Source organism: Kwoniella shivajii, chromosome 7, assembly GCF_035658355.1.
Source record: "Kwoniella shivajii chromosome 7, complete sequence".
Lineage (NCBI taxonomy): Eukaryota > Fungi > Basidiomycota > Tremellomycetes > Tremellales > Cryptococcaceae > Kwoniella > Kwoniella shivajii.
Genome location: NC_085914.1, coordinates 1,049,757 through 1,077,475, shown reverse-complemented (window position 1 = coordinate 1,077,475; position 27,719 = coordinate 1,049,757). Strand labels below are relative to the sequence as shown.

The 27,719-nt window shown below is 44.4% G+C and overlaps 6 protein-coding genes across 6 annotated transcripts; 3 read left to right on the top strand and 3 right to left on the bottom strand.

Annotated features, from left to right (window-relative positions):
• Positions 1-255: 255 nt before the first annotated feature.
• IL334_005515 (uncharacterized protein) lies at positions 256-3,887 on the top strand (the record flags this gene model as incomplete). The annotated part of the gene is made up of 3 exons (XM_062937227.1): positions 256-435; positions 490-778; positions 853-3,887. The coding sequence occupies 3 exons, from the start codon at positions 256-258 to the stop codon at positions 3,885-3,887; spliced, it is 3,504 nt and encodes a 1,167-aa protein (XP_062793278.1).
• Positions 3,888-4,277: 390 nt separating this feature from the next.
• Positions 4,278-5,222, top strand: IL334_005514 (uncharacterized protein; the record flags this gene model as incomplete). The annotated part of the gene is made up of 5 exons (XM_062937226.1): positions 4,278-4,280; positions 4,348-4,449; positions 4,520-4,601; positions 4,672-4,984; positions 5,096-5,222. 5 exons carry the CDS (start codon positions 4,278-4,280, stop codon positions 5,220-5,222), a joined length of 627 nt encoding a protein of 208 aa, XP_062793277.1.
• Positions 5,223-5,595: 373 nt separating this feature from the next.
• IL334_005513 (uncharacterized protein) lies at positions 5,596-6,063 on the bottom strand (the record flags this gene model as incomplete). Its single annotated transcript, XM_062937225.1, has 1 exon — positions 5,596-6,063. The coding sequence occupies one exon, from the start codon at positions 6,061-6,063 to the stop codon at positions 5,596-5,598; it is 468 nt and encodes a 155-aa protein (XP_062793276.1).
• A 988-nt stretch (positions 6,064-7,051) lies between these two features.
• On the top strand, positions 7,052-23,144 carry IL334_005512 (uncharacterized protein; the record flags this gene model as incomplete). The annotated part of the gene is made up of 88 exons (XM_062937224.1): positions 7,052-7,105; positions 7,163-8,219; positions 8,270-8,355; positions 8,405-8,459; positions 8,511-8,579; positions 8,629-8,820; positions 8,871-8,978; positions 9,032-9,561; positions 9,622-9,771; positions 9,828-9,862; positions 9,927-10,025; positions 10,084-10,225; positions 10,291-10,359; positions 10,422-10,446; positions 10,499-10,603; positions 10,658-10,752; positions 10,797-10,869; positions 10,922-10,949; positions 11,005-11,258; positions 11,310-11,328; positions 11,393-11,516; positions 11,572-11,642; positions 11,690-11,745; positions 11,821-11,839; positions 11,889-11,968; positions 12,040-12,103; positions 12,156-12,322; positions 12,378-12,384; positions 12,439-12,490; positions 12,545-12,562; positions 12,616-12,740; positions 12,792-12,840; positions 12,887-13,094; positions 13,229-13,397; positions 13,457-13,503; positions 13,595-13,675; positions 13,729-13,800; positions 13,853-13,906; positions 13,963-13,977; positions 14,028-14,297; positions 14,340-14,444; positions 14,495-14,578; positions 14,632-14,688; positions 14,752-14,774; positions 14,826-14,887; positions 15,492-16,020; positions 16,096-16,255; positions 16,322-16,407; positions 16,457-16,511; positions 16,576-16,644; positions 16,935-17,042; positions 17,104-17,573; positions 17,694-17,777; positions 17,825-17,859; positions 17,924-18,022; positions 18,086-18,227; positions 18,279-18,347; positions 18,414-18,543; positions 18,599-18,693; positions 18,744-18,816; positions 18,867-18,894; positions 18,946-19,202; positions 19,258-19,276; positions 19,369-19,459; positions 19,530-19,600; positions 19,649-19,704; positions 19,761-19,815; positions 19,882-19,961; positions 20,183-20,311; positions 20,376-20,382; positions 20,458-20,497; positions 20,560-20,577; positions 20,631-20,755; positions 20,812-20,837; positions 20,940-21,113; positions 21,183-21,191; positions 21,252-21,420; positions 21,493-21,539; positions 21,604-21,735; positions 21,805-21,876; positions 21,952-22,005; positions 22,070-22,084; positions 22,141-22,455; positions 22,536-22,646; positions 22,711-22,794; positions 22,848-22,904; positions 22,967-22,989; positions 23,055-23,144. The coding sequence occupies 88 exons, from the start codon at positions 7,052-7,054 to the stop codon at positions 23,142-23,144; spliced, it is 9,882 nt and encodes a 3,293-aa protein (XP_062793275.1).
• A 255-nt stretch (positions 23,145-23,399) lies between these two features.
• Positions 23,400-24,829, bottom strand: IL334_005511 (uncharacterized protein; the record flags this gene model as incomplete). Its single annotated transcript, XM_062937223.1, has 6 exons — positions 23,400-23,496; positions 23,560-23,632; positions 23,701-23,804; positions 23,883-23,965; positions 24,065-24,199; positions 24,323-24,829. The coding sequence occupies 6 exons, from the start codon at positions 24,827-24,829 to the stop codon at positions 23,400-23,402; spliced, it is 999 nt and encodes a 332-aa protein (XP_062793274.1).
• A 334-nt stretch (positions 24,830-25,163) lies between these two features.
• Positions 25,164-27,399, bottom strand: IL334_005510 (uncharacterized protein; the record flags this gene model as incomplete). Its single annotated transcript, XM_062937222.1, has 5 exons — positions 25,164-25,518; positions 25,613-25,698; positions 25,787-26,704; positions 26,789-26,888; positions 27,026-27,399. 5 exons carry the CDS (start codon positions 27,397-27,399, stop codon positions 25,164-25,166), a joined length of 1,833 nt encoding a protein of 610 aa, XP_062793273.1.
• Positions 27,400-27,719: the final 320 nt, after the last annotated feature.

Below are 27,719 nucleotides of genomic sequence, written 5' to 3'. Positions count from 1 at the left end.
TTCACTTGAGAGTGAAATCTGGTTCCAGCAAGATCTGCCTTCCGCACATCGATTTTATCATCCTATATCTCGTATCATCGATACCAAAATCGATATAAATTCTCACTCAAACAATTATCCCTCAATTCTTACATCTACCTTGGAAACCGAGTCCTGGTCGATACATCCTCCTAACTCGGTGACCTTTCACCTTTCCTTTTCTTTTTGGTTAGGAAACCAGGTTAAGTCTTCGTCAAACCGAGAGACCTGCTCATCATGGTTTTAATCAATGAGAAGAAATACGCTTGTGACAAATGCATCAAAGGACATCGAGTCACTGGCTGCACTCATACGGATCGACCTTTATATGAAATCAAGAAAAAGGGTCGACCAACCACTCAATGTTCTTGTTGTAAAGAAAAAAGGAAATCTACTGGGTCGAGCGTTCATAACAAAGTGAGTGGAAACATTTCTCTCGCAGTATAGGAATATGTGTTAATGATGTTCTAGTGCATATGCGGTGATACCAAGAAATCATCCACTACAAACAGTACCATCCCACCTGCCGCTTCACCTTCCACCGCTTCCCATGTCCAAATCGAACAGGCTTTATCCTCCAATGCAGCAGAACAAATGGATGAATATGATGAATTCGAGCTAGAAACCAGAAAAGGACAACCCGGATCTAAAGCTACTTTCCCCAGAGGGTTTAAGGATGTATTGGAACTTGCAGCAGCGGCGAATGCTCTGGCTGGAATGGTCGAGGAGGACAGCGCATTCAAAGTAGCTGAACGAAGCGGTACGTACCTCAGCTTACGTGAGCTTCTTATGCAATTAGTTTCCATCATCACTGACTCCTGCGCGTATCCTTAGTCTCAGCTCTCTTGAATCCATGCAAATGTGAATCGGGAGGACAATGCAAATGCTGTCTCCCCAAAAAGAAAAATGCAAATGCCGATTCTCTCGATATTCCTGATGATCCTCCTGCTTCTGGAGCCCATGACAGCTCTTCCTCAGGTTCAATTATCCCGCGACCTATTCCTGCACCCATCCTGAATCCATATCTCTCCCCAGGAAATATGCATCATCCAGCTCATACATCACCTCATGTTCACAAGACCAAGTTGTACTCTCCATACTCTATCAATCCCGCTTCTCAAAGTCGTCACGGTCGAAGAGACACGATCAGTTCGGCAAGAAGTTCGGGTCGAGCTAGTCCTGTGACGAAATCATCACGTCCTCCAACTCGGATCAAACCGTTGACTGATTTTGGTCGACTGATCGGAGCTGCCCTCAATCAAGATGGGACTCTGAACAAAGAGATACCTCGTTCAGCTGTTGGACTACCGAGGCTACCAGGAATCCAAACATTCGACGTTGCAGCTGAGAATGGTGGGACAAAGATCGAGGCGATGGAAATGGAACAAGACATCGATATGCCACTTGCATTCCCTACAAATGAAGAAGTCGTCATTGGAGCTTGTTGTTGCGGGGAAGATTGCGAATGTCCAGGTTGTGCAACACATGATAACAGCGGTGTCCCTGCACGGGAACACGATCATGAAGGTGGGAACTCTTGTGGAGAAGGTTGTAAAGGCAGACATGATTGTAATCATTCTATTGCTGTTCCATCCGGAGTCAGATCTATAGCTCAACTTATCTCTTTGGCCGCTTCTCAAGTCCCTCCTCCACCCGAAACCCAACACTATTCATCTCTCGATCCTCATGATATCCGAATGTTACCTTCTTCAGCTCAATTAAGCGAAGACGCAGCGAGAACTTTAGGAATGGTCCAGCTAAAACCATTAGAATGCTGTAATGGAAGATGTCAGTGTGCAGCCGGACAATGCACTTGCGAAAAAGATTGTTGTGGCTGTTGTGTGAGATGTGCCTGTTCAGAGGAAGATGAAGATGCTAGAATGAACGAGGACGAACACCCACCGCCAAATGAGATCGTTCAACCAGCTGCAAAATCATCGTGCTGTTCAGGAAAGAATAGTGTCCCTCAATTTAACACAGTTCAAACCAATCCACCAAATCTAGCTCTCGCCTTACCTGCTCCTATTCCTGTGCAACCTCCTTCGACTTTACTCTCTCCAGAAAACCCTAGACCCTCTTCCATACATTCGCAACAACCTTCACCTGTACATTCAGGTACGACAACCCCGACACATCCTGTCAGCGGAGCTGTTCGTCGTGCGACCTCCACATCATCCAAAAACCGTCGTGAAAGTCATGACACCCCTTCATCTCTGCATCGTCGTGCAACAGTAACCGGAAATCCACTTGCCACCACTGGACCATCGAAGACAACGGCCAAATCCATTGCCGCTCAAAATGTTCAGCTTCACAGAACAATACTACCTAAACCTACCGCATCACATTTAGCCGTAAAAACATCGATAAACGGCAATAATGATACTAGACAGTCCTCTCCTGCGGGAAACAACATTGGTATCACCTCGGCTGGCCAGACTAGAAGTACTAGTCCGACTGGGGCGGAGATAAACCGAGAGTTCCCGAACTTTGATGGTCAGACATCGGGTTCGCAAGCGCAGAACCTGCCTCTTCCCACCTCTGTGCCGGTCCCGGCCGCACTGCACATGCCGTCTCCGATGAATGCAATGTTAGGATCGTACCAGTGGCACCCACAGGCTCAGGAGAGTGGCCCTCAGCCTATGTTCACTCCTCGACCAGAGGTGCAGAATGGCCGCTTCCACCAATACGAATCGCATCCTCCCAGTTCTACGCAAGTCCCTGTATCGAGCGATCTCGCCACCTCCTCCGATCATAATATAGATCCTTGGAATGCGGCGTTACTTGCATTCTTACACAACTATCCGCAATCCAACTCCACGACGTCGCAAACTTATCTAGATGCCACAAACACAATGAACGACCAATGGTTTACGCAACCTCCTGGCCTGCAAGCTGCTAGCTCAGGTGATACATCACCTGAATTAGATCAGCCAATTGATATCGAACAGTTCATAGCTCAAGCTTTGATGAACCAGCAATCACAGCAGCAGGCTCAGCCAATGCCGGTGCCGGACCCTGATCTCGTCTCTGCAAACCAGTCTGGACCTTCTCATACCGACTTCGACCCGGGGTTCAATGATTGTCTGCTCAATTCCTCCCTGTTCACATACCAAGATCCTAACGCTTCAACCGAATCTCATTCCATTACACCTCACTTTCCGTCATCACAGGGATACATACCACAACCGCAACCCCTTCTACAAGACGCAAGTTCTGAAACTGGACCACGTTTCATACCTATGGTACCTGGTTTATCTCCAGATATAACATATTCGCCCAACTGGACATCTGCAACGGCAAAAGAAGATATCGTGCAAGAGGAAAAGCGGAAACTGGATGAACTGAGAGCCAACGTCGACTCCCGTATTTCACCACTACATCAGCCTCCTCAGCAACAACAACATGCACCGACACAGAGACAATTCGAAATCCCAGGTGGAGATATAATCGATCTCTCCAAACCTTTAGATGCGAACGCTCTTAGTAAGATCATGCAAGCATTGCAAAAACATGGTGAACAATTACCTGCTCAAGCTCCTGACTCCCTCCCTCCTCAAGCTCCTCCACCTCCACCTCCTGCATCGCAAATGTCAACTTTGTCATATGACCAGTCGAATCTCAATGATATATCTACGGCAGGACACGGAGGAAGCACCAATACGAGTAATACCACTAAAGAATTAGATGATATGTTCAATCAGTTCGTTACACTTGATGGGATATCCTCCAATCCTCAATCAATACAATCGATAGACCCACTCCTGGATACCAGTGGAAACAATGGTGCATGGATCGGATTACAGGATATGGACGGAATGACAGGTGTCGGTGTGGCAGGTTGGGAAAGAGGTGGTGGAATGTGGAGTTAGCATTTAGATTTGCAAGCAATTACCGTGCTTTGTTTTGTACCTATCTTGTGTTCTCGTTTTCGTATATTTTTGTTTCCCAGTCGTTCCCCCTGGACCGAATAGATCTTTGTATCATCATGTTGTATGAAAGTTATGTGATTCAGCTAAAGAATCTAAGTCAGAAAGAGAAAAGAAGTAACAATCTTGGGGGATGATGGAATCGAGCTCGTGGACCGCGGAGGTCACTGCCTCCAATTCCGTTGGAAATATTGGGGCGAGGTTGCAAAAACATGAAAACATGAATTTCGAAATCAAAAAATTGTATAAAGCAAACCTTGAATCACCCACATACTATAACACCATTTCCAGCATCTTTGAAGCACAGACGTACAACTAGAGAATTCTGTGAATATGGTGCGTGTTTGTACCTGAAGGTGTTCCCACAAGAACAATAGTACCTGATCAGCGACATTTTCCATAGCCAAGAACAAGTCGAACAAAATCCAGATTACATACCTCGGCGGTCGGGTTGCCTTCCAAATTGAAGAATGACCACCACGAACAAAGGGATGCACAGGAACCTGTGAGCTCAAAGATATACAAGAGGGGGTGAAGTATGGCTGATAACGATCCGGCATGATGATGTTCGATAGATGATACCGAATTCCTCATTTGATGAACCTTCATTACCCACTTCGAAAGCTCAGAAGAAAGCTGAATTCATAGCTGCTGTTCGTGAGTATAATCCTTTTTATATGCTTTAATGGATTCATTGTTAATGATGATATTGGTACTGGATCCCCAGAATCAGCTCCTCATCCATATATAATACAATCTAAATCACACCTAAGACGTGAAAAGCGAAGGGTCCGTTCTAACCTATCAACGAATTTGGATTCATTAGAAAATGCTCTAGAATCAGTACTTCCTGAGTCTTTCCAGCCACCCACTGAGGAAGAGGCAGGAGAAGGAAAAGCGAAAAAGGATAAAATGAAATCTGTATCGAGAGAATCGAAAGAAGAGGAAAAGAGGAAAAGGGTGGAAATGGAAAGAGAAAAAGGTAAAATAGGAGAAGGGAAAGGTAGAACTTTAGGTGAAAAGAAAAGAAGACAGGTGATGTGAGTTCATTGGCTACTTTGATATGATATCTCTATTCAACATCCAACTCCCATCTATGGTTTAGGGCTCACGTTGCTGACAACTCTTTCTGCATTCCACCCACCCACCAGCCAAGAAGCGTCCAAACGAATCCCAGCGGTACTATCTCATCCTGCTTATCAATCAAATCCATGGGCCGCTATAAGAGAACATGTAGGAAATACGGTAGCTACAAAACTTCGTCCCGTAGCGAAATAAGAGGTTGTACGGGGTCTAACACGAGAAGGACCTGATTTGCGTTCAGACAATTCAAGCATTTTCCCTTGTGAAGGATCTTGGATGGATTGACATCAACATTGTATTTGTATTTTGTCATGTATGTATATCACATATACTCTTCTACGATCATCACTTTCTTCCTAACCATCTAAAATCCGATTTTTTCTATTACCAAAAAACAAGATTCTGTAATGTAGTTGAAGGAGGGTCACTCCTCCAAGGCGGTCAAGTCCCAAGATGTAATATCAGATCCTGTCAGGTTATATATAAGACAGGCTCAGCTAGGTGTTTTGAACAGTACTTATCTCACCCTATACCACCGTAACGGCGAATACAATGTGACTTAACACTTTTAATCAGCTGACGAGAGATCCACAAACCTTTTCCCCTCCCCTTCTTCCCTTCCTAAGTGGACCTTTCTCTTGTACTGTCTCCATGCAACCTCCCAGATTCTTCCTTCGGGTCTACTGTGTCTTGCCATATCATTCTCCATCAGGTAGTATTCTTCATCCACTTGACCCGTTTTCAGCCATATCATATTAGTCAAAGTAAGTGGTCCAGAAGAAGAGAACACGAATGGAGGATTTCTCGATCTACCAATGAAGATGTATGTTGAGGGAACGCAATCTTCTCCGTGATGACGCTGTCGTCCTGTGTAAGCTGTAGGCAGGTGTTCGTTGGATTTTGTGGACGAAAATCTATGTTTAGAAGTGAGATGACGAGGATGTACTGAGGTACGTTTTCGAGTGGGAAGTTTAGTCTTCCGAAAAGACGAAGGGAGTCGAGGTCTTGTATCCTTTATGAAATTAGAAGCAGTCATTGCGTTGAGATCGAACAGAGTGAGGATACTCAGAGAATAACACGGGCTTGAGTACGATTAGCATCGGATCAAACATCGAACATCAAGCAAGTTAGTAGTTTAGCATCAGCTTTATCGACGACTTGTACCTGGTCGTCAAGTACAGCAGAATAGTGGTTCGTAAGGGTCCTTTGGAGTAGTTTTCTATCCTGCTGTTGTGCACATATCAAAGACACTGGAAGACATCCTGACGTTCGCATTCCTTCTATCATTTTTTATATTGCAAACATTAAATGAATGTATATCCTCGAAGGAGTGGCCGTGTTGTGTCAGATTCATCGTCGAGATCAGTCATGTTGATGATTGTGCAGTGTCTGCATTTTCAGTGTATGTTCTTGTTGTTTTGCTATGAACCGCTGGCGATGTCATCAGAGGTACTTATCAGACGATGATAAAAGCCTGCATACATGCTGGCCGAATTGACTAAAGGTTGACAAATTCTGGCTGTATTGGGTGTTCACGAGAGATCGAGAAATTGAGCCAGTTTGACGAGTTACTCACCCCAAACTGATTACCCTGAGTGATTAGTATGATACCAGTTCCTCTTGAGTGAGATCTTACGCGCAAAAGTGGAATACTGCAAAGAAAGTCAGGATAAACCAATATCGTAACAGAACCCAAAACATGAGCTCAGCGGCACGATTGTATATGGAACGCCATACATATGTACCTGAACTTCACAAGGGATCATCATCCACCTGGATGATTCTCGAGGTATTGCAAAAGGAGAAATGAACATATACCGATATTTCACATTCACCGCCGACTGCTTTCATGATCGAGGAAAATGCTGTAAGCATCGTCGGTACCTGATTAATTTAGATATTATTATTATTATCGTTATATACTTGTAGCTTGAAAGATCATTACTTTGTTGTTATATTTGTTATTGCTCATTTGTCAACAACGATCAAGACTGTCTGTAGAGCCCAACAGCTCGGCAGGCAAGATGCCTGGAGAATCAAGGATTGATCGGGATACTATTCCAACAGAATATCTTCAGGTAAGTTAGCTGAATGGTTGTTCATCTCGAATCGCTGATAAACCCGTCTTCGCGCAGTCTTATCCCTATCCAGCATTTGTTCTTGTTGTACCAACATCTTCATCCCAATCATCCGAGAATGGACAGCACACTTCACATATACACTCGTATCCCCGTGACGAGCAAGATATCTTTGAACCTTTCAAGATCTTCTGGGCAAACGATAAATGGAGAAATCTCGCTCGAGGCAATACGCTATTAGAATGTCTGGATGTGGAAGGGGCGCGAAAGCTAGGAAACTGGATATCAGGATTGGAAGGAAACGGAAAGAGTGATCTACCCAGTCCCGACAAGGCCCAATCCGAGGCCGGACCATCGCAGTATGCCCAGAATACCTTGGCAGCGTCTAGAAATAATACTGCAAGTCCACAAGGAGGACCGAAGAGTACTGGATATGATCGTATAGGACAGTCCCCACATAGTCCGCGCTCGATACAACACGCATCATTCGGTCAAGATGATCCTGCACAATATCCGAGCCCTTCCTTCACCCTCCCATTCCGCTTAGATCTCGTCCATCCAGTAAGAACAGCATGGAAACTGCTTCAGGTGATAATGCCAATATGGCGGATTGGAGAGAACGCTGAACGGACACAAATAGGGACACATAACTTCGCTATCATAACTACAATACCTCGTACATCGGCAACTTTAGAGATGATGAATGGGCTGCGTGCATATCAGGGCGATAAGCAGGACGTCAAGGAGATAGTTTCACCACAAATCGAAGAGAAGCCATTCGCGCAGCCCAAAACAACTGTCCTCACAGGTTCACCTGGTTCACATTCCAACACTCTGAATAGACCAATACCATCAGCATTCAGCTCTGATCCCAGTGTTACTCGAGGATCAGGAATACCAACGGAGGAACTGAAGGGATTTGATTTTTCAACTAAGCAGACTGAGGCTATAAGATTTGGAAGAGATGGTACAGTGACTCGGCCGACACCCAAAGCAAAAAGCAGTTCCAGTGATACAAAATACAAGACTGCCCAAGAATTGATGGATAGCACAGATTGGGCAGCTACATCTTTGGGACCTAGAGATCAATGGCCGCAGAGTTTAAAAACCGCCGGTAAGCTACAAAATCCGTGACGAGGCGATATCTGATCTTACCAAATCCAGCATCGCTCGTTCTGCATTACCCTCATCAATGCTGCCTGTGGTGGGGCAAGGATCTTACGCTGATTTACAACGATGCTTACGCTCAGGTGAGTTCTGTGATGGGCACATAGGATTGGTTACTCATATTTGCCATAGATGATACACAAGCATCCGCATATATTCGGGACGTCTGGTATCGTAGCTTGGTCAGGTGGGTTTCGCATGTCTGAACGTGTAGACACGACTGATCCGATGCTATCAGAGGTATGGCATAGTCTTGGTCCTCTTTCGGAATTGGTATTAAATGGTACTCCCGTGTACAAAGAAGATGGTACGTCTCTGTTTTGCAGCCGGACATTAACTGACATTTCTTCTCCCAGATTTCCTGCTGTTCAAGCAGCTTCCAGCTGACGGCGATGCAACTATGGAAGAATACCATACATGGATGTGGGTACCTGTCGAACAAGAAGATGGAACGTTCGGGGGTTTATGGAATGCGACTATCGCAACGACCAGTAAAGTTCTGGCGGAAAGGAGAATGACTACTGTGCAGGAGATGGGTCAGAGGACTTGTAGGTTGGATATTCAGCTAGGCAGCGTATAGAAGCTAACACTCGATTAGCCAATGCTAAAACAATGCAAGAATTCGATGAAGCTGTAACCGATATATTGGCCGCGAATCCTCGGGATGTTCCATTTGCCGCGTTATATCACGTCGATATGCCTTCAAGTAAGTTCTGATTTACACTTTCAGGCCATGAGGGTTGACCTTTTGTGCGATAGCCGCAACTCGGAGCTCTGAAGGAACTCAATCTATCGAAGTCACTCGTAGTGACGGTCAATCTGGCTCGCAAGCTGTCCATCTTCGTCTAGCAGGAAGTATTGGCATACCAGATGAACATCCGACTACACCGTCTGCTATAACGATGGACATCCGGCAACGAATGCGTGGCAGCGCTGCATCCTCCCGAAGTCGTCCGAGGTCACCATCATTGTCTGTGATGTCTGGTCATTCTCATTCTGATACTCAAACTTCTCATGCCGGTACAAGTGTGCATAGTGAAGAAGACGAATCCTCCTTTTACTTGAAACAATGGCCTATACGGGAAGCTCTGGCCTCAAACAGACTCGTCATGGTCGAAAATTGCCAAAGTATGATTGACGGTTTTCCACTGAGGGTTTGGGACGAGTTGCCCACTTCGGCAGTGGTGGTTCCAATTGCCAACGATTCCGATGAAGGAATACCAAGTGCCGTGTTAATTATCGGATTAAATGTTAGGCGGTTCTATGACGATGATTATGAGGCGTTCATTGTGAGTACCACTCGTCAGTGCTTGAGGCCATCACTGATGCCTTGATCCAGCACCTGTAAGCGATCACTTCAGGACCATTCACATGGCACATGTATACTAACAAATAAATCCAGACTAAGGGTTCAGCTGGCATCGGGTATTGCTGCCGTGAGATCGTATGAAGCAGAACGACGAAGAATAGAAGAGTTAGCTGCGCTAGATAGGGCAAAAGTGAGTGGCTTTATTTACAACACGCCGATAAGTGCTCATCAAAACGTATCCATTAGAGCACATTGTTTTCTAATGTCAGTCATGAGCTACGGTGAGTGATCACGACATTGTATTACACAATATAAAGGAGAACCTGCTCAAGTCTTCCTCTACAGCACACCATTGACTTTGATCGCTGGTCCACTCGATGATCTTCTGCATGAGACTCCTGCAGGTTCGAGGAGGGAAACGCTGGTAATGGCCCGTCGAAACGTGTAAGTGTTCTCGGCGATCGATTGATACGATATCAACATATGCTGACGCCTGACTTAGACGCCGGCTGACTCGTCTGGTGTCCACACTGATGGATGTGAGCCGCCTTGAGGCCGGCAGATTGAAAGGATCTTTCCAGCTGGTCAATCTGGGAACGATGACTCGGGATCTGGCTGTTCTGTTCAGATCAGCTATGGAGAAGGTATGGCACCACCGCGTATATCGCTGTAGTGGGGTTGTGGACTGACTGGCCGAATCTTCATCTAGGCCAGATTACAGTACTTCATAGAATGTGATCTTTCACTGAGACCAGTATACGTCGATACCGAACATTGGGTATGTCCCAAAAAGGCTAATCACTGAACCAGGAATACTGCTGACTCGTGAGACTTTTGTAGGAGAAGGTGGTGTACAACCTAATAGGTAGGCAGTTTCCGCTGTTCACGCTCTCAGACTGACCTTTTTGTTCCCGTAGGAAATGCTATGAAGTACACTATGGCAGGTTCGATATCAGTGAAGCTGAAATACGAATCTGGAGACGCTATATTCGCTGTGCAAGATACTGGTGTGGGAATACCTGGTGAGCAAATCCGTCAGCATTTTGTCTGGGAATGAGATATTGACCTGCCTTAAGCTTCCGACATCGATTTGGTCGGCGAACGTTTCCATCGGGTTCAGTCTGTTAGTCGATCACATGAAGGAACGGGCATTGGTTTGGCTTTGATAAAAGTGAGTATTCAGAGACATTTCGTCGCTTACGGTGTTCTCCTTAGGAACTCATCAAACTCCACGGTGGCACAATGTCGATCGATAGCACTACCGCTGATGAAAGTAAGGACGGATCGCGTACGTAGAGTTTCAGCGGACGAAAGTCGCACGCTGACATTTCGCTAACTAGATGGGTCCACCTTCTCCGTGCGCATTCCGTGAGTGATTCCACGCCCCTAAAAAGTGTTTAGCTCACCCTGCTTCCTGATGCAGCCTTGGGTCTGGGCATCTCCCACCTGGCTCTGTGGATGAGGTTGCGGCAACGCAGGCAACACAAACGACATATGGCCAAAGTATAATCGACGAAGCCATGCAATGGACTAGAGATCGAGAACATAGCTCCACGACGTCCTTGGACGGGTCGGACAGAAGTAGCAGCCCAGACGATCCTTTAGGCCGCAATTCGAAAGGTATCGATACCAGTACTCTTTATTTCAAGAAGGAAGATGTCATTATGCTTGTTGATGGTGAGCGCTCTGTTGCATATTCTTTCGTACGATGCGCTAATTCTGATGCAGACTCATACGATACCCGTCGGTCAGTCCAACATACCCATAGCACCAATGCACCGTTGTCTTTTAATTCTGACTTGATCTATTAGATACATGTTTTCGATATTCGCACCTTTCTGCACAGTGATAGAAGCCAGAGATGGACAGGAAGCGTTGGCCTTGTGTGCACAACAGGCCCCTGACCTGATAATATCAGACGTCATGATGCCCAATGTACGTGGATGCTTGCTCAGTATAGTCGTCTTTCTCACGTATATGTGCGCTACAGCTCGATGGATTTGGTCTTCTTCGTGCACTCAAACAGTCAAAGAAGCTGGCGATTATACCAATCATCATGCTGTGAGTATATCATGACTGAGTCTCAAACACGTGCTGACCTATCACAGTACAGCTCGTGGTGGCGATGAAGCAAGGGTCGACGGCATCTTAGCTGGTGCAGATGGTAAGTGTCTATTACAGCGGTGTATTACTGAGTGTATAGATTATCTGGCCAAGCCTTTCAGCGCCCGTGAATTAGTCGCTAGAGCTCATATGCAGTGAGTTTGTTTTCTAGTGGTCGTGTTGCTTGTCACTGAGTCTTCGTAGGTTACAATTTGGGAAACGAAGAAAGTCGTTGGAAGAAGCATTTGACCAGCGAACTTCTGAGCTTCGAGCAGTGACAGAATGTAAGTCTGTACATGCCGCTTTGTGCAAGACTTTGTTCTGAGCCAATGAGACTAAAAATCCATCTTAACAGATTCACCCGTTGGCCTATTCCGGACTGCGAACGACGGAGAAGTCACTTTGACCAACAGTGCACTGTCAGTGTATGCCCAATATAATTGCCGCGTACAGCGCTCACTTTGTATCTAGGCACGAGCTATCTGGTTATCCTGTTGATCAAGCTGTGGAAGATTGGGGAGTATATATTGCAGAAGACGAAAAACCTGGAATGGTTGCCTTTTGGGAACGGGTCCTAGGTGGGGAGGACGATGAAATTTCGATTTCACACGACACCAAGTTCAGTAATGGCAGATGGGGTGAGTTCTGATGGGAATATGAGATTCTTTTCTGACAATCCATGTCTTCATTTAGTACAAATGTAAGCCTGAGGCTGCTTCGAATACACTGAACAAAAACTTACTTTTCCCAATAGAAAAGCAATACGTTTGAACAGATTAGGGGGTGATGCCGGTTCCGGATTGACGGTACGTAAGATTCACAATAATCGTGAACACGACACTAACATCTAGCCATGATAGGGAATACTTGGCTGTGTGGTGCGTGAACATTCTATACCAAACCAAATAGATTAATTAACGCCATTGTTTAGATCGATATCACGGAGCGAAAGCTTAACGAAGAGGCACAGAGACTGCGAGTGACCGAAGCGGAACAAAGGCGTCAGGAAGCTGAAGAAGCAAAACGGCAACAAGAACTCTTGATTGACATCACTTCGTGAGTCGAATCCCTTTGATATCTGGTTCAACATACTAACTCACCTATTAGTCACGAAATTCGAAATCCCATAAGCAGTTTGATGCAGATAAGTCTTGATGTGCTTTTTTAATAGCAACCTTCGAGCTAACATACTGTTCTTCTAGTACTGCTCGTCCCTCGTGAAAACGAACCTTTTGACCCTTCAGGAACAGCTAGAGCTGGTACATCGAAATAAATCTTCCTTTGTTCCCACCGAACAACTGCTCACCAATATCGAGGAGGATTTAGAAGCATTAGAGAGCATATATCAATGTGGATTAGCACAAGAACGTATCTCTAATGATGTTCTGTCTTTGGGGAAGATACAGCTCGGTAAGCCAATTCAATCTAATCTTGGGGGTGGCAAGCTGATACTAACTGTCTTCTTGGCATGCCTCAGATAAACTTCGTAAGTCCACCGGTCGCAATGCTTTATATGCAAGATCTTCATTGATCGGTTCAATCAGAAATGTTCGATGTCGAGGTCGATATGCTGCGCGAGACCCAAAAAGTGCTATCCATATTTCAGAACGAAGCAAGGATGAAACGGATAGAACTTTGTATCAAGTATGGAGAAGGTATAGATATACTGGGTATCAAATCTGTCAAAACCGACCCTGTTCGATTGAGCCAAATGTACGTCAAACTTCAGTTGACATTGTCTCGTTTCGCTAACGGTACTTTCGCTTGATCAGCGTCACCAATCTGCTCTCGAATGCTATCCGTTTCACTGCCACAAGTTGTGAGTGTCACAAACCGTCCGAATTTGCTGATCATTGTAGATATTCGACGCATCACTCTCAAATTTGATATAAGCCTGGATCCACCTATAGACGATACTTGTTTAATGCCTCGCACTCCTATACTCCCAAAAGATCTGGCAGATGATATGCCAATTTACCTCTATTTTGCAGGTCCGTGATCTCTTCCGCCTATCCATGCTACTTGCTGACAATCGGTGTCCCAGTCACTGACACAGGTCCAGGTATGACGGAAGCCGAGCTGGGACTGTTATTCCAAAGGTTCTCCCAGGTTTCTCGTGAGCGTCGATCTTTTTGGAGCAACAGCTACAAACTCTAACTCATTTGCAGTGAAAACTCACACCATCTTCGGAGGCTCCGGCTTAGGGCTCTTTGTGTGTAGACGTGAGTGATCTATCGGCTTGCATCGAAATATGCTCATTGCTTACTCGTCATCACAGAAATAACGCAAATAAGTAAGTCATTTGCTTCAGATCACATTGTTATATCTAATTGTTTCTCTCAGTGGGCGGGAAGATAGATGTCACAAGTCAAAAAGGCAAAGGTACTACCTTCCGATTTTTCATCAAAGCCCTGACAAGCCAAACTGCCAATGTTCGATCGTCTGTGGAAGTGAAGGGCAGCATCGGCAAGCTTACCAATCCGTCCAAATCCAAAGCAAAAGATGCATTCCAGTTTGCGGGGAAGAAGCCGCATGTCTTGATTGTAGAGGACAATCTCATTAACCAGACAGTCTTAGCTCGGCAGTTGCGACACTGTAATGTGACTTGCGATGGTGAGTATTATCCACATAAACCCGGCTAATCTTCCTATCTAGTTGCAAATAACGGTCTAGAAGCCTTGGAAAAGATCAGAACCGTTTGTTCCATCAATACTATAGAAGCTCCCTTTGATTGCATTTTAATGGACCTTGAAATGCCTGGTAAATTATTTCGGTTTTTCACATGACCATATTGCTGATATACGACAAAGTGATGGACGGATTGACGGCGCTGAAGCATATTCGAGAGGAAGAAGCAGAAGGAAAACTGAATAAAAACCTGGTCATTGCGTTAAGTGAGTGGATCTGAAGTCGAAGCACCTGACTACGCTAATACACTTCTCGCTAGCTGGCAATGCCAGGCAAGGTCAAATTGATGAAGCAATGAGTAGGGGAATGGATGACGGTGAGCTCAAATTATCTCATGGTTTGTTAAGAAAGCTGACGATTGAGACCTTATCTGATGTAGTCGTGATCAAGCCTTATCGATTGGTAAGTATCAAAAGTACTCCTTGTCTAACCGGTATACTGATGTGTTTATAGGATGATCTGTTGCAAAAGATTGAAGCAATGATGAGGCTTCGGGGAGGGGAAAACCAAATAGAGTGAACCGTTTCCGGAGTGAAATGCTAGTGCTATCATTACATAGAGTTAAGAACGGAAACTAGACCGGCGGCAAGCAGTTTTCACGATTATGATTGGGGTTATCTTATATCGAGATTGTATTTTAGCATTCGTATAAATTTGAAACGAATCTTTTACTTGTAACTTTTACATATACAATCTTGCATAAACAGGCATTGACGGCCTCGGATGTAATGATGCATAAACCACTGTTTTATGCCGCATGCGTTGTATAGTGAGAAGATGGTTGTCAAGACCAAAGAAGATTTCCGGCGAATGATCGACAGCGTACCTGATGTCAGATATTCAGGGATAAACGAAATATGTATCGGTAAATGTATTAAAATCCAGTAAATACAATCGGAGATGTTGTCGAAAAAGACGATATTGCTCCATACATCCCTCTGGACACTGACTCGCTGATCATTTATTTTGTTACATATCCATCGCTGTTCGATTAATGTGTTTGAAGACTCGCGCCAGGCGAGATGATCACTATGCCTTATGATTTCTTACAGGCAAGTTCACAGTTGAATTTGGTATTCGATCGCTAATTTTCCTTCATTAGGCGTATCCGTACCCCAGCTTCATCTTGAGTTGTCCCAATTTCATAAGAGCAGACCATGCGCCGGGCAAGCCTCAGATAATAGATTATGATCGGCTAGATGATGGATATTCACCACTATGGGACATAGGAGTCGTGTGGTCCAATGACAAATGGCAGGATTTGGTGGAAGTGGATGTACCTCTCGCAGCGATATTGGGCGAGCAGGAAACAGAACGACTGAAACGGTGGCTTGTAGAATCATCTCATTCCAAAGGATCTCCTGCTGTCAAGCACATCAATGGTCAAGGAGGAAAGAATGGTCCATCACCATCTCGGTCGCTTCGCAATACAAATCTTACTGTGCATCTCAGCTATCCAATCAATATATCCCTGTCATTGACCAAGACCTTGATATCCAATTCTTCACCAGAAATTGCGATATCTGGTCCAGCAAGCGGTTCTTTGTTCGTTATCACTTGCACACCTCAACCAGAAATGGCAATGGATGTTACTGCAAAATCTCATGCCTCTCAAGCGCGTCAAATATATCTTGGAAATATGACTGAGGTACGATTTTCTATTCATACATTTTGATTATTCGCAAAGGTTACGTCCGTCTCACTGATTTGATGTATCCGGTAGCCTTCCATTCCGTTTCCTATCTTGTTTTCCCATCGAATCTCTGGCACGGACCCTTCCACGCCGAGGAGTAACGATGTCTCCGTGCTTTTGCAGACTATAGATTGGGATCAAACTCCCCTTGGACCTAGAGAGCACTGGCCGAAAAGTTTAAAGACCATTGGTAAGCTTTCTTCGACCGTTAATACTTTGCGCATTCAACTGATAATAACGAAACTTACAATCGCAGTGTCTGTGGTTTTCGGTTACTTGACTCCTGCAGCTATATTCTGGGGAGAAGAGTGCACTTTGATATACAATGAAGCTTATTCTCGAGTTAGTAGTCCAAAGCAATTCTTTACGTCATTAGCTAATGGCATAACAGACTACTGCCAAGCACCCATATGCATTTGGAGAACCTGGAGCCGAGGTTTACAAAGGTGAGGGAAACTGGGAATACCATGAGACGTCAAAGTAGCTTACGTTGGGATTCATGATCTGCAGAGGTTTGGGATTTTCTAGGCCCCATGGCTGCACAAGCAATGAAAGGCGTCAGCTTCAACCAGGAAGATGGTACGTCTCGTGTTTAGCGTAAATGAATTTCAAGTTGTACTGATGACCAAACATCAGACTTTTTCCTTCTGGACACCGGGAGTGCGAACCAAAATCGCGTGGAAGAACAATATTTTAGCTGGATGTGGATCCCAATCTGGCAAGAAGACGGAGGCATAGGTGGTCTGCTCAATACAACGTCAGAGACAACCCAGAAAGTCTTAGCTGAGCGAAGAAACGAGATCAGTCGCAGACTTCTTGAGCTAACCTGTAAGTTTATTTCACCCAAGATTGTCACTGATTCGTCGTAGCCACTGCAAGGTCAATGGAGGAATACGATTCCGCTATCGTTGAAAGTATGCAGATTTCACCTCGTGATGTTCCCTTCATGGCCTTGTACAGGATGGATCCCAAAAAGGGTAAGCGAGCATCTGTCAATCCATTAGGAGTAGAGTAGCTGAGACGCTTTGCCATCAACAGGTACTACATACAAAAAAACAGAACACGAGAGTGGCGCAATCGAAGAAGATGGATTTCATACAATGCGGTTGACTGCTTCCATTGGTGTTCCCCGTGACCATCCATCAATGCCTTTCGTTGCAAATGTCATGAAGCGGAAACTACCTGCGACTGCTTCTTTTCAAAACCCCTCTGACACGCCCCCAAACGTCGACTTCGCGATCCTGCCGCCTGTAACCAAAACAGAAACCCTTTCCGACTCAAATATCGTATGGCCAATAGGAGAGGTTCTCGAGAGCCACAAAATGGTCGTTATGCAAGATTGTCGAAACTTGATGCAAGGATTTCCCATCCGCGTATGGGATGATTTGCCGGAAGCTGCTGTGATCATACCTCTCAACAGTGATTCGGAGCAGGACGTACCCGACGCAATTCTCATATTGGGTCTCAACAAAAATCGGCCTCTAGACGAAGGGTACATGTCATTCTTAGTAAGTAACCTTTCTACATTGCACTACACTCTTGCTGATGTTTGTAAGTATCGCATTGCTCTCAGCAATTCTGGTCCGGACTGACTTCTCCCGATGTTCTCACTCAGACTGAGAATACAGATTGGTTCGGGTATCGCTGCTGTGAGAGCTGCAGAGGACCAGACTTTGCGTGTGGAGAATTTAGCCGCTTTAGATCGGGCAAAGGTGTGTACGCAATATGCGGTAAGACGAAAAGCTGACATATAGTGCAGACCGTGCTATTCTCTAATATCAGTCACGAACTCAGGTACGGTAGATCTGCTGTAGGGAGATCAAGCGCACAACTCGAATAACTAACTTTTGTCATTCAGAACGCCTTTGACACTGATCAAGGGGCCCGTGGAAGATTTACTGCAAAGCTCGCTTGATCGGTCGCAGAGAGACTTGTTGACGATGGCTCAACGGAACGTGTTAGTGTCGTCATTGCCATCGTTTTCCCTACCAGAAGAAGACCTGATCTAATTTTCCCGTAGCCGACGTTTGACTCGGCTGGTATCATCTCTGATGGATATCAGCAAGTTGGCAGCAAATAAATTGACTGGCACTTTCCGCCTAGTCAACCTTGGTGCGCTGACCAACGACCTTGCTTCGATGTTCTGTAACGTCTTCGAGAAGGTAAGTGATTGCTCAATCAGGATTCACTGTCTGACTATTTCATTTGTATAGACCAACCTTCAATACAAAATAGATTGCAACTCGGAACCATCGGAAACGTACATTGACTCAGAGCACTGGGTAAGTACAAAGCCGACGAAAATCTAGCGGTAGTACAGATCCTCATCATCCATTTCGATTTATCAGGAGAAAATCGTTCTGAACTTGATCAGCAATGCCATGAAATACACTCTGCAAGGATCCGTTGACGTGGTTCTCCGCTATGAGCTAAATACTGTGGTGTTAGAAGTGCGCGACACGGGGGCTGGTATACCATGTCGGTGTGATTTTGCTCAATTCCTGGTGCAATAACGCTAACACTGCTTGTATAGCCAATGATCTGGATCGTATCGGAGAACGGTTTCATCGGGTTGCGTCCACTAGCCGATCACACGAAGGTACCGGGATTGGTCTTGCATTGGTTAAAGTGAGTACTGTAAATATAACTTTACAATGACCTAATGATGATCTTCGCAGGATTTGGTAAGGTTGCACGGGGGCACATTTGAGATTGAAAGTGTGACAGCTACGGAGTCCGGTGATGGCTCACGTGAGTTATTCCCTTATAATTTTCAGTTTCTTATACTGACAGCATACCAGACGGATCTACTTTCAGGACTCGCATACCGTAAGTTTGTTAGCTCGATCATTTAGGCAAAAACACGCTGACTTAACTTAGCCTGGGATTCAATCATCTGCCGAATCAATCTGTCATCCTGGGCGATGTCGAGCACATCGAGGCTCGCTCATATGCTGATGACCTCGTGAGCGAAGCTAATCTTTGGAACCGAAATCAAGAAGGTCCAGACAAAACCTCGTATATGACTTCTGGAGGAACATCAACTGGTTCTACAAGCTCTGGATCGTCTCCTTCAGTGGGACTCGATTTCCCTACGAAATTATTCGATAGGGCGGACACTATCATGATCGTAGATGGTGAGTTTAGATCGAGTTGTGGGTCATCCTGTATATTCAGCTGATCGATCGATAGATTCATATGATATGCGGAAGTGAGCTTCCACCTCACCATTGAGATGACACGCTATTCATCACTGACAGAAATCGCCAGATATCTGTGCTCCGTTATTCAGCCGCATTGTAGAGTTATTGAAGCCCACGACGGTCAGGAAGCTCTCGAACTCTGTTCACGCGCACTTCCTGATCTAATCATATCTGATATCATGATGCCTAGAGTGAGTTCAGAAGTCTATGTGCCTTGCCAGTAAACTACAACTCCAACTGGACAACTGACGCTCCTTTTAGCTGGACGGCTTCGGTCTGCTTCAGGCATTGAAGTCTTCATCCAATCTGATTTCGGTACCGATCATATTGCTGTAAGTCAGGCGTGGAAAGGGCGGAAGACTGTCCTGACAACTCGATAGCACCGCTCGAGGGGACCAAGACTTCAAGGTCGGCGGTTTGATGTCAGGAGCGGAAGGTGCGTCCGTTAGATTTTCCTACCATTACTTTAAGCTCAATCCATGCTTTGGATAGATTACCTCTCGAAACCCTTTAGCACGCCAGAGCTGCTAGCCAGATCTCACTTGCAGTAAGTATACAATTTCGTTCATTGTGGGGATCTCCCGAAATGGAATTCTTAGCTTATACTACGCAGACTTTTGCTGGGAAAAAAGCGAAGGCAATTGGAAACAGCATACCAGAAACAAACACAGGAACTGCGAGCGGTTCTAGATTGTGTGTTTTGCAGTTTTTATCAGCCATCAGCCCGGAGTAGGATGCTAACAATGTACAGATTCTCCTGTTGGGCTATTCCGTGTCGATCACAAGGGGCATAACCAGATTGCGAATGAAGCCTGGCAAGTTGAAATGCATCTATCAAACCATACGGTCCAATGTCCTTACTTGCTTCATGAACAGGTATAACATATCCGGGCATCCTCGTTACCTCAGTCCAGACAAGTGGGCGCAATCCGTCGCGGAGTCGAGCCTAGAACATCTCACAGCATTCTGGACATCAGCTTTCACTGCTGATCCATCAAAAGTGACTGAGTCTTGTGACTTCCAATGGGCCAATGGTCGGTGGGGTATGTACTTCAGACCCGCTGTTCATTGTTTGAAGACTGCTGACTGGTTGATTGCTTTGTTCAGTTACTGTGTGAGTGTCTGTGATATGCGTTTAATTCGACCTGATTGCATTATCTGACTCTGGTAACGGGTATTGATGAAACAGCCAAGTAACCCAATTGAGCCTTGTGGAGCCTGGCTTGACGGTAAGTCATTCCAACGAACCTATTGAATTGGGCGAGACCACTAAACTTGCTTCATGGCGTAGGGATTATTGGGCTGCGTGGTGAGTCTTCCACCCGTGACAGGTTGTGGTGATTAAAGCTCACACACCTGTAGACTGATATCACAGATCGGCGAAAACATGAAGAGGCGCAGAAGTTGCGCATCACCGAGGCTGAGAACCGACGTGTAGAAGCTGAAGAAGCCAAACGTCAACAGGAGTTGTTAATAGATATCACTTCGTAAGGTTATGCTTCTTGGGGCAATCGTAGGGGCATTGCTAATCCCTTTTCTACAGGCACGAAATTAGGAATCCAATCAGTAGTGTGATGCAGATAAGTCTACCCTTTTTCCCCTTTAAAGAGCAAAAGGCTAACATCATTTGATGCTTGTACTGCGCATCGCTCGTGAAGACAAACTTGGAAGCGATACAAGAGCAGCTCGAGGTCTGCATGAACAAGGAGCTGCCTTTTAAGCCTACTGGACAACTGATGAATACTATCAAAGAAGATCTGGACGCTTTAGAAAGTATATACCAATGTGGACTTTCTCAAGAGAGAATATGTAGCGATGTCTTATCCTTGGGTCGTATCCAATTAGGTGAGCTCTCTTAATCTGTGTACTCCCTGAAAGGTTGACAAGTGCTGATGATGTAATTGGCTTCATTAGATATGCTCCGTAAGCATGATCACCATAAGCATTTCTTTGAAGTTCGCTGACTGGATCGATATGTTGCAGAGATGTATGACACAGAGACGAATATCAGGGAAGAAGCTCAAAAAGTACTTTCCATCTTCCAAAGTGAGGCACGGATGAAACGGATATCGTTATCGCTCAAGGAAGGAGAATCAATGGAAAGGCTAGGAATCGACACAATCAAAATAGACCATGTGAGACTGGGACAAGTGTGCGTGAATGCTAGATATACCTATTACCCCGTTGTGAAAACGATAATTGATCATCTTGGTCATACTTACAGGTTCACCAACTTGCTATCGAATGCTATACGATTTACAGCGAACAGTGGTGAGTCAACCACGAGATCATTAAAATGCGTTCACACTAATATGACTGTTGAATTGAATTCCAGATATACGACGAATCGAGCTTGCTGTAGATCTAAGTTTCGATCCCCCTTCCGATTCAAGTTGCGGTATGCCACCGCCTTCAGAACAACCACAAACTGTGAAACCGGGTCATCCTATCTACCTTTACGTTGCAAGTACGTATGAAGGTTTTCAGTCCCACATGGGTATCTTGTGTTGATTTCTACTCTTTCTCGAATGACTAGTCACCGATACTGGGCCAGGTCTTACTCCTGAAGAACTGCAAAAGCTGTTCCATAGATTCTCGCAAGTATCCCGTGAGTGTTTGTGTTGATCAGCGGAAGCATGTCAGCTCTACCAAAAAAAGGTTCCTGATCTCTGTCACGAATCAGCCAAAACGCACACTGTCTTTGGAGGATCAGGCTTGGGACTTTTCGTTTGCAGAAGTAAGTCTTGAACCGAAACGGAGATGAAGCATTGCTTAGCTGATTGTTTCCCCCTCTCTTGCAGAAATAACTGATATTAGTAGGTCATCGTGATGAGGGGCCTCGGTATGATATCCTACGCTAACAATCAAGTAGTGGGAGGACGTATTGAAGTTTTAAGTGAACGCGGCAAAGGAAGTACATTCCGGTTCTTCGTGGAAGCTCGAACCTGTGAAATGACTACATCGACAACACCCTCTCAGATCTCTTCACCTTCAGGAAGCATCAAGAGCAAACGCCCAAAGGCACCGAAGCTGAAGCAAACCGAAAGCTCTATGAGTGTTGCGATGTCGAAAATTCCAAGTTGGGCAGTTGGAGGTAAAAAACCCAAAGTTTTGATCGTAGAGGACAATCTCATCAATCAAACGGTTCTGGCTAGACAACTAAAACATGTAGGATTTACGGTCCAAGGTGAGTCATCTGTTCTCTGGTCGTCTTCTTCAGGTAAAATACCACTCGAGTATTAACGCTGATCCCACGGATATCTACAGTCGCCAATAATGGATTAGAAGCTTTGGAGAAATTCAGACAGATATCAAGCTCCGATGGTTCAAAGGAGAAATCATCATTTAATTGTGTCATTATGGATTTAGAAATGCCGGGTAAGCATCTTTCTTCGTTCACCAAATCTTTACGGTGCAGAGTACCAAGCTGATAATGTCAAAGTCATGGACGGTTTGACGGCGGTTAAGCAGATTAGACAGGATGAGATTACCAGTTCGTTGAGCAGAACACCTGTACTGGCATTAAGTGAACCAACCGTCCTTTTCCCATCATCATTTGTACTGATATCGACTTTGCAGCTGGTAATGCTAGACAAGGTCAAATTGACGAGGCAAAGCTATCTGGTATGGATGACGGTGAGTCGAAACGTATTTTCCAGCGTGTGATATGACCGCTAATTCCATTATTGCGGTGGCAGTGATCATCAAACCATACCGTTTAGTAAGTAATATCCCTTATCTTGCGTGTTTCCCCTTAATTGTCTGCTGATTCTAGGAACTTGACAGGACGATCTTTTGTCCAAGATTGAGAGTATGATAAGGCCTGAATCGAATGATGTTGTAGCAGAAACGAATAGACTGAATATAAATGGATAGATTGACTATACTTGTACCACAAGTATAAACTAAATTAGATATCGATTGTACTGTATTCCTATCTCACTGTGAAGTCGGAAGAAGAAAAGGAGAACCTAGCTGCTGTTGTACTACTCTTTTCTCAAGTCTTAGGCAATACTCAAACTTCATTTCCACGTTATAATAGCTTATTTCAGATTTCCCTATAATATCATGGTGACTCAATGGTTAATCATGCATGATGCAATTATATTCAATATCTCACGTCTCATAGTATCACAAAACCTCTGCCCAACCTAAACTGATCCATCTATCAACCAGCTTAAATTTCACAAGATGGGTTGTTCCCCTTGCTAAAGCTGCTCGTTCGCCTCTGCAAATGATTGTCATCGTTGATCAGCTATTACCTGTACGATAACATCAATTGGAAGCTTACCCTTCTAGTGTTATCTCACCACAATCTTTTCTACAGTATATCAGGACTGGTACATTCCGATTTGGCTTAGTGACTGGAAGCCAAATCCAAAGGTCAATTGCGCTACTTACATGAAACGGGAAAAAGAAAGGTGTTACATACCCATTGATAAACCATCACCGTAAGCATCATCCATTTTCCTTAACCATACAGGTAAGGAATCAAGGACTGAATGTTGAAAATGTGTATGTAAGAGTTCCGTATATCTGGGAACAGTTTCTCATAAGAAAAAAGGAAAGAGTATTGCTTGAATATGAATCGTAATATGGAGTTTTGTAACTCACCGCTTGGCATGTGATAATTCTGCACCTGATAGCAAATGATGTATCTCAGGTGTGAGCGTTATATGATAAGTAAACTTTTCGATCTATACAAGAAAATCACAGAATAATGGGGAAAACATCAGCGAAAGCGAGATTGGTTGATTTCGTCAATTTCAAGGTCGTGATGAAAACGATGAATTTACCTTGTGCAACCTCGTTCTAACGTATGATCTAACGAGATATTTCACTCTTTCCATTTCAGTTTGGACCAACATCAACTTGAAATGTTCTTCTTCCGAAGTTTGTGGATCTGATCTTAGGGTATTGACCATTTTTTGCTATGATTTCCCAAAAAGGACGAAAAGGCAAATCGAATTAGCACAAGAGATCTGAGTTGAGTGAGTAGTGTATATTCGTTATTCATTTACTGAGCTGAGAACGATTTCCTCAGCTTGACTCACTTGTTGTTCAAGTTTATCAAATATCCCATCAATCAAATCGCCTTCCCAATTCCCTAATTCGACAGTCCCTCTTTCTCTAGTCCATATTTTACCTAATTTCTTCACATCATCCAATTCCTCCATATCTAGATCCAAGTCCAAGTCCACGTCCAAGCCCAATTCTGAACCTTCCATCCTTTCATCATCAATACCTCTCTCTCCGTTTATACTCTCGTCCAATCCACTATATCCGTAGCCTGATATAGATGACTCATCAAATATAGAAGCACTAGCTCTTGATCTATCAATATCATCTTCTTCATTTCGACGTCGACCGTGACCGTGAACTTGACCTTGACCTTGACCGAGTGGAGGAGGTGAAGATACAGTAGAAGTAGAACGTAATCTATCCATAAACGATGTGTTACTAGTCAAGCTTGGTTCTCGTTGCCTAGATGAAGATGCTTCTCCTGTTCGATGTGAACAAGGTGAAAGGGGATCATCATCGTCATCGTCGAAAAATGACATTTTGCCTGGTATTAGTGAGATTAATGTAGCTGGAGTATGTCAGTATCTGAGTTGAACTGCTCAGATGCAATGTCGTTGGCAGATCTTGAACGAAACTAGGTGGGGTTTACAAAGTGTTGGTGAATAGTGGACTGAAGACTATTTGTAATGTTGAGGAAACAAAGTGTTCGATAAACTATCTATATATTCACTCGACGCGCTCAGAAACTTTATAGACGCGTTAAACAATAATGTTGCTTCGATTGTCAACTTCAAATCTTTGACTTGTTCGCTACATATCAACCCATGCCTGCCTATACAGTCCGTCAAAATGAACAATATGCATATACTCAGATTAATCTGCAAATCTAACTCTACCACTTCCACCTTTCCTTTCAATTTTAACAGTCCTTTTACCCACTGCAGCGTAGATCACTTTTGTGCCTAATCCACTGGCACCATCGAATTTCCTTGCTTTAGCAATAGAGGTCAAAGACTCTTTCAGTTCGTTCATATCTACTCCACCATTTCCTTCACTTGTGAGTGATGCAGAACGTAAGAGGGATATGAATAGATGAGAGAATAGAATGGTTTCTGACGTGATAGGTTTTGTCGGGATTCCACTGGGCGCTGAAAGGGATGATACGGAAGAAGAGCTTGGGGATGGAGGTGATGGAAGATCTGACGAAGATAGGTGAATCAGATGTTTACTACATGACGCCGAGGTCAGCACATTGCTTGATATTCAGTATTGACCTGGATTGCAAGAAGAGGACTTCTCAGTTGATTAGTGTCTTCACTTACACAGACGATTGAACATCCTCTCCCACAACTTGACCTGGTTTGATACCTTGTCGCATCATATCACCTAAAGTACTCCAGACTTTGGCCTATAACACCATTTGAAAACAGTCAGTGTCATATCATTCCTTCGCCAAGTGTATCAAACCTGAGGTCAGTAAGGATATGGTGACTTACAATACCAGCTTTCACCTCATCCGCTTCCGTATCTATTCCATCTAATCTACTGCCATTGTTCTCTTGTGCCTTGCTTCCCACGTCAGGTGTGGCTTTTGGCGTTTCTGTCGGATGTTCATTTCCGTCCGTTCTGCCGGGCGTGGATTCCTGGATTGGAGCTTCCAGGACCGGCGGCGGAACGGGCCTTGGGAATCTTACAGTTTCGTCCTCATTCGAACTTGCATCCGCGTCATGGGAAGAAGCGTTTGTGGAACTAGTCAAAGTTTTGTTGAAAGGAGTTGTTGTGGATGGCCCACCGGGAGTAGGTACGACAGGTTGACTGTTTGATCCAGCAATGCCTGATGCAGAGGCAGATCCACTCAAACTTCTATTTAGAGGATGACTAGTACTTGGTCTACCAAATATCGTTCTTCTTTCTTCTGGTTGACTTAACCCACTTGATCCCACTGGTGCTCTAGGAGTGAGTAGTCTGAGTGGTGAGAACCTATCTACCCTTCTTGGTGTCATACCGTTCACTACTAGACTATTGGTAACATGAGGCATTTGTCTTACTGTCGCTGGGGTTTGATTCATCTCTCTTACGCTACTACCGCCAAATGGTCTTGCGGGAGTCTGCATCATATCTGTATTTGGTTCATACCTTCCTGTAGGAGGGGAAGAAGCGAGATTTCTCGTTGACTGCGGAGGTGAGGCGAACGATGATGGTGGATTTTGACCTCCGTCTTGATTTTGGTGTGATTTTCTCAGTTGTATAAGAGAAAGTTCTAGTGCCCTTAACGATGCTTCTTCAGCTTTGATAGATTCCTCAGGAGTCATTTTCACTTCATCAGGTTTGGCCACGTCTGCTTTAGGAGGCGAAGGTGAAGCCGACTTCTGGACCGTCGACAGAGGAGAAGGTACTTGAGGTGGTTTACTAGCCTACGAAAATCAATAATGATCAGTTTTGATAGGATCCACACAAACGCGAAATCTTTCATGTATTGGGATTCAAGCTTTACTTACATCTCGAATTAATTCTTCCAATTCAATCAATCTTTCTTGTGAAGAATGATGATTGTCTAATAGATTCGCTATATGTGCTCTTGCTCTTGGCATGGGTCGACTAGAATCAATCTTTCGTCAACTACTACTTTCCCTCTTTTTTCATTGATTAAGATCCATCGTCAAGCGTATTCCAACGAGCACATTGATAGCTCTCTGTTGAAACTAACAAGGAGAGATTTATTACGAGATACTCACTAATCATCAACTAATTTCATAGCAGTTCTCAAAACCACTTCAATCTCATCTCTGCCATTTTTCTGTTTGGTAGATTTAAGTTCTTTCAGAGGAGTTACGATTCCCCCTTCCCTTTTTTCAACTCTCTTGTTTCCAGTCCCACTTGGACCATCCGTTTCACCGATAAATTTGAACAATCTTCTCTCACTTTCACCTGCATCTCTGATTAGATCCAATACGTTGTTTCTTCCATTATTACTACCATTTAATACATTAGGGAGATGGAGATAAGCTTGAACGAATGGACCGGATGGTTTAGAATTTAGTGTTGATAAATAAGCTAATTCCTCTGTACGAGATTTTAACGAATCTAATGTATCTGATAGTGAAGGCATCCTCTCTATTGTCTAATCTCTGTTCGAGATTCGTCTGGACAGCAGCTTATTTCTATGATATGATTACTATTATGCGATCGTTCAAATGACAGTAGGTATGGGAATGGGAAAAAGTCATGACGAGCAAAACGATACTTCATGAGATTTGTTGACATTTTGAGCGCACCGAACGCGTCGCGTGAAAACAGATCAATGTTGATGCTAAAACGAGGGGAACAAACAAATTTTGCTAATTACAATGAATGATCTGCATGAACAATACATCATTCGTATATACTGGACATTCTCCGTGATATGCATGATTCTTTCGAAAACTACAA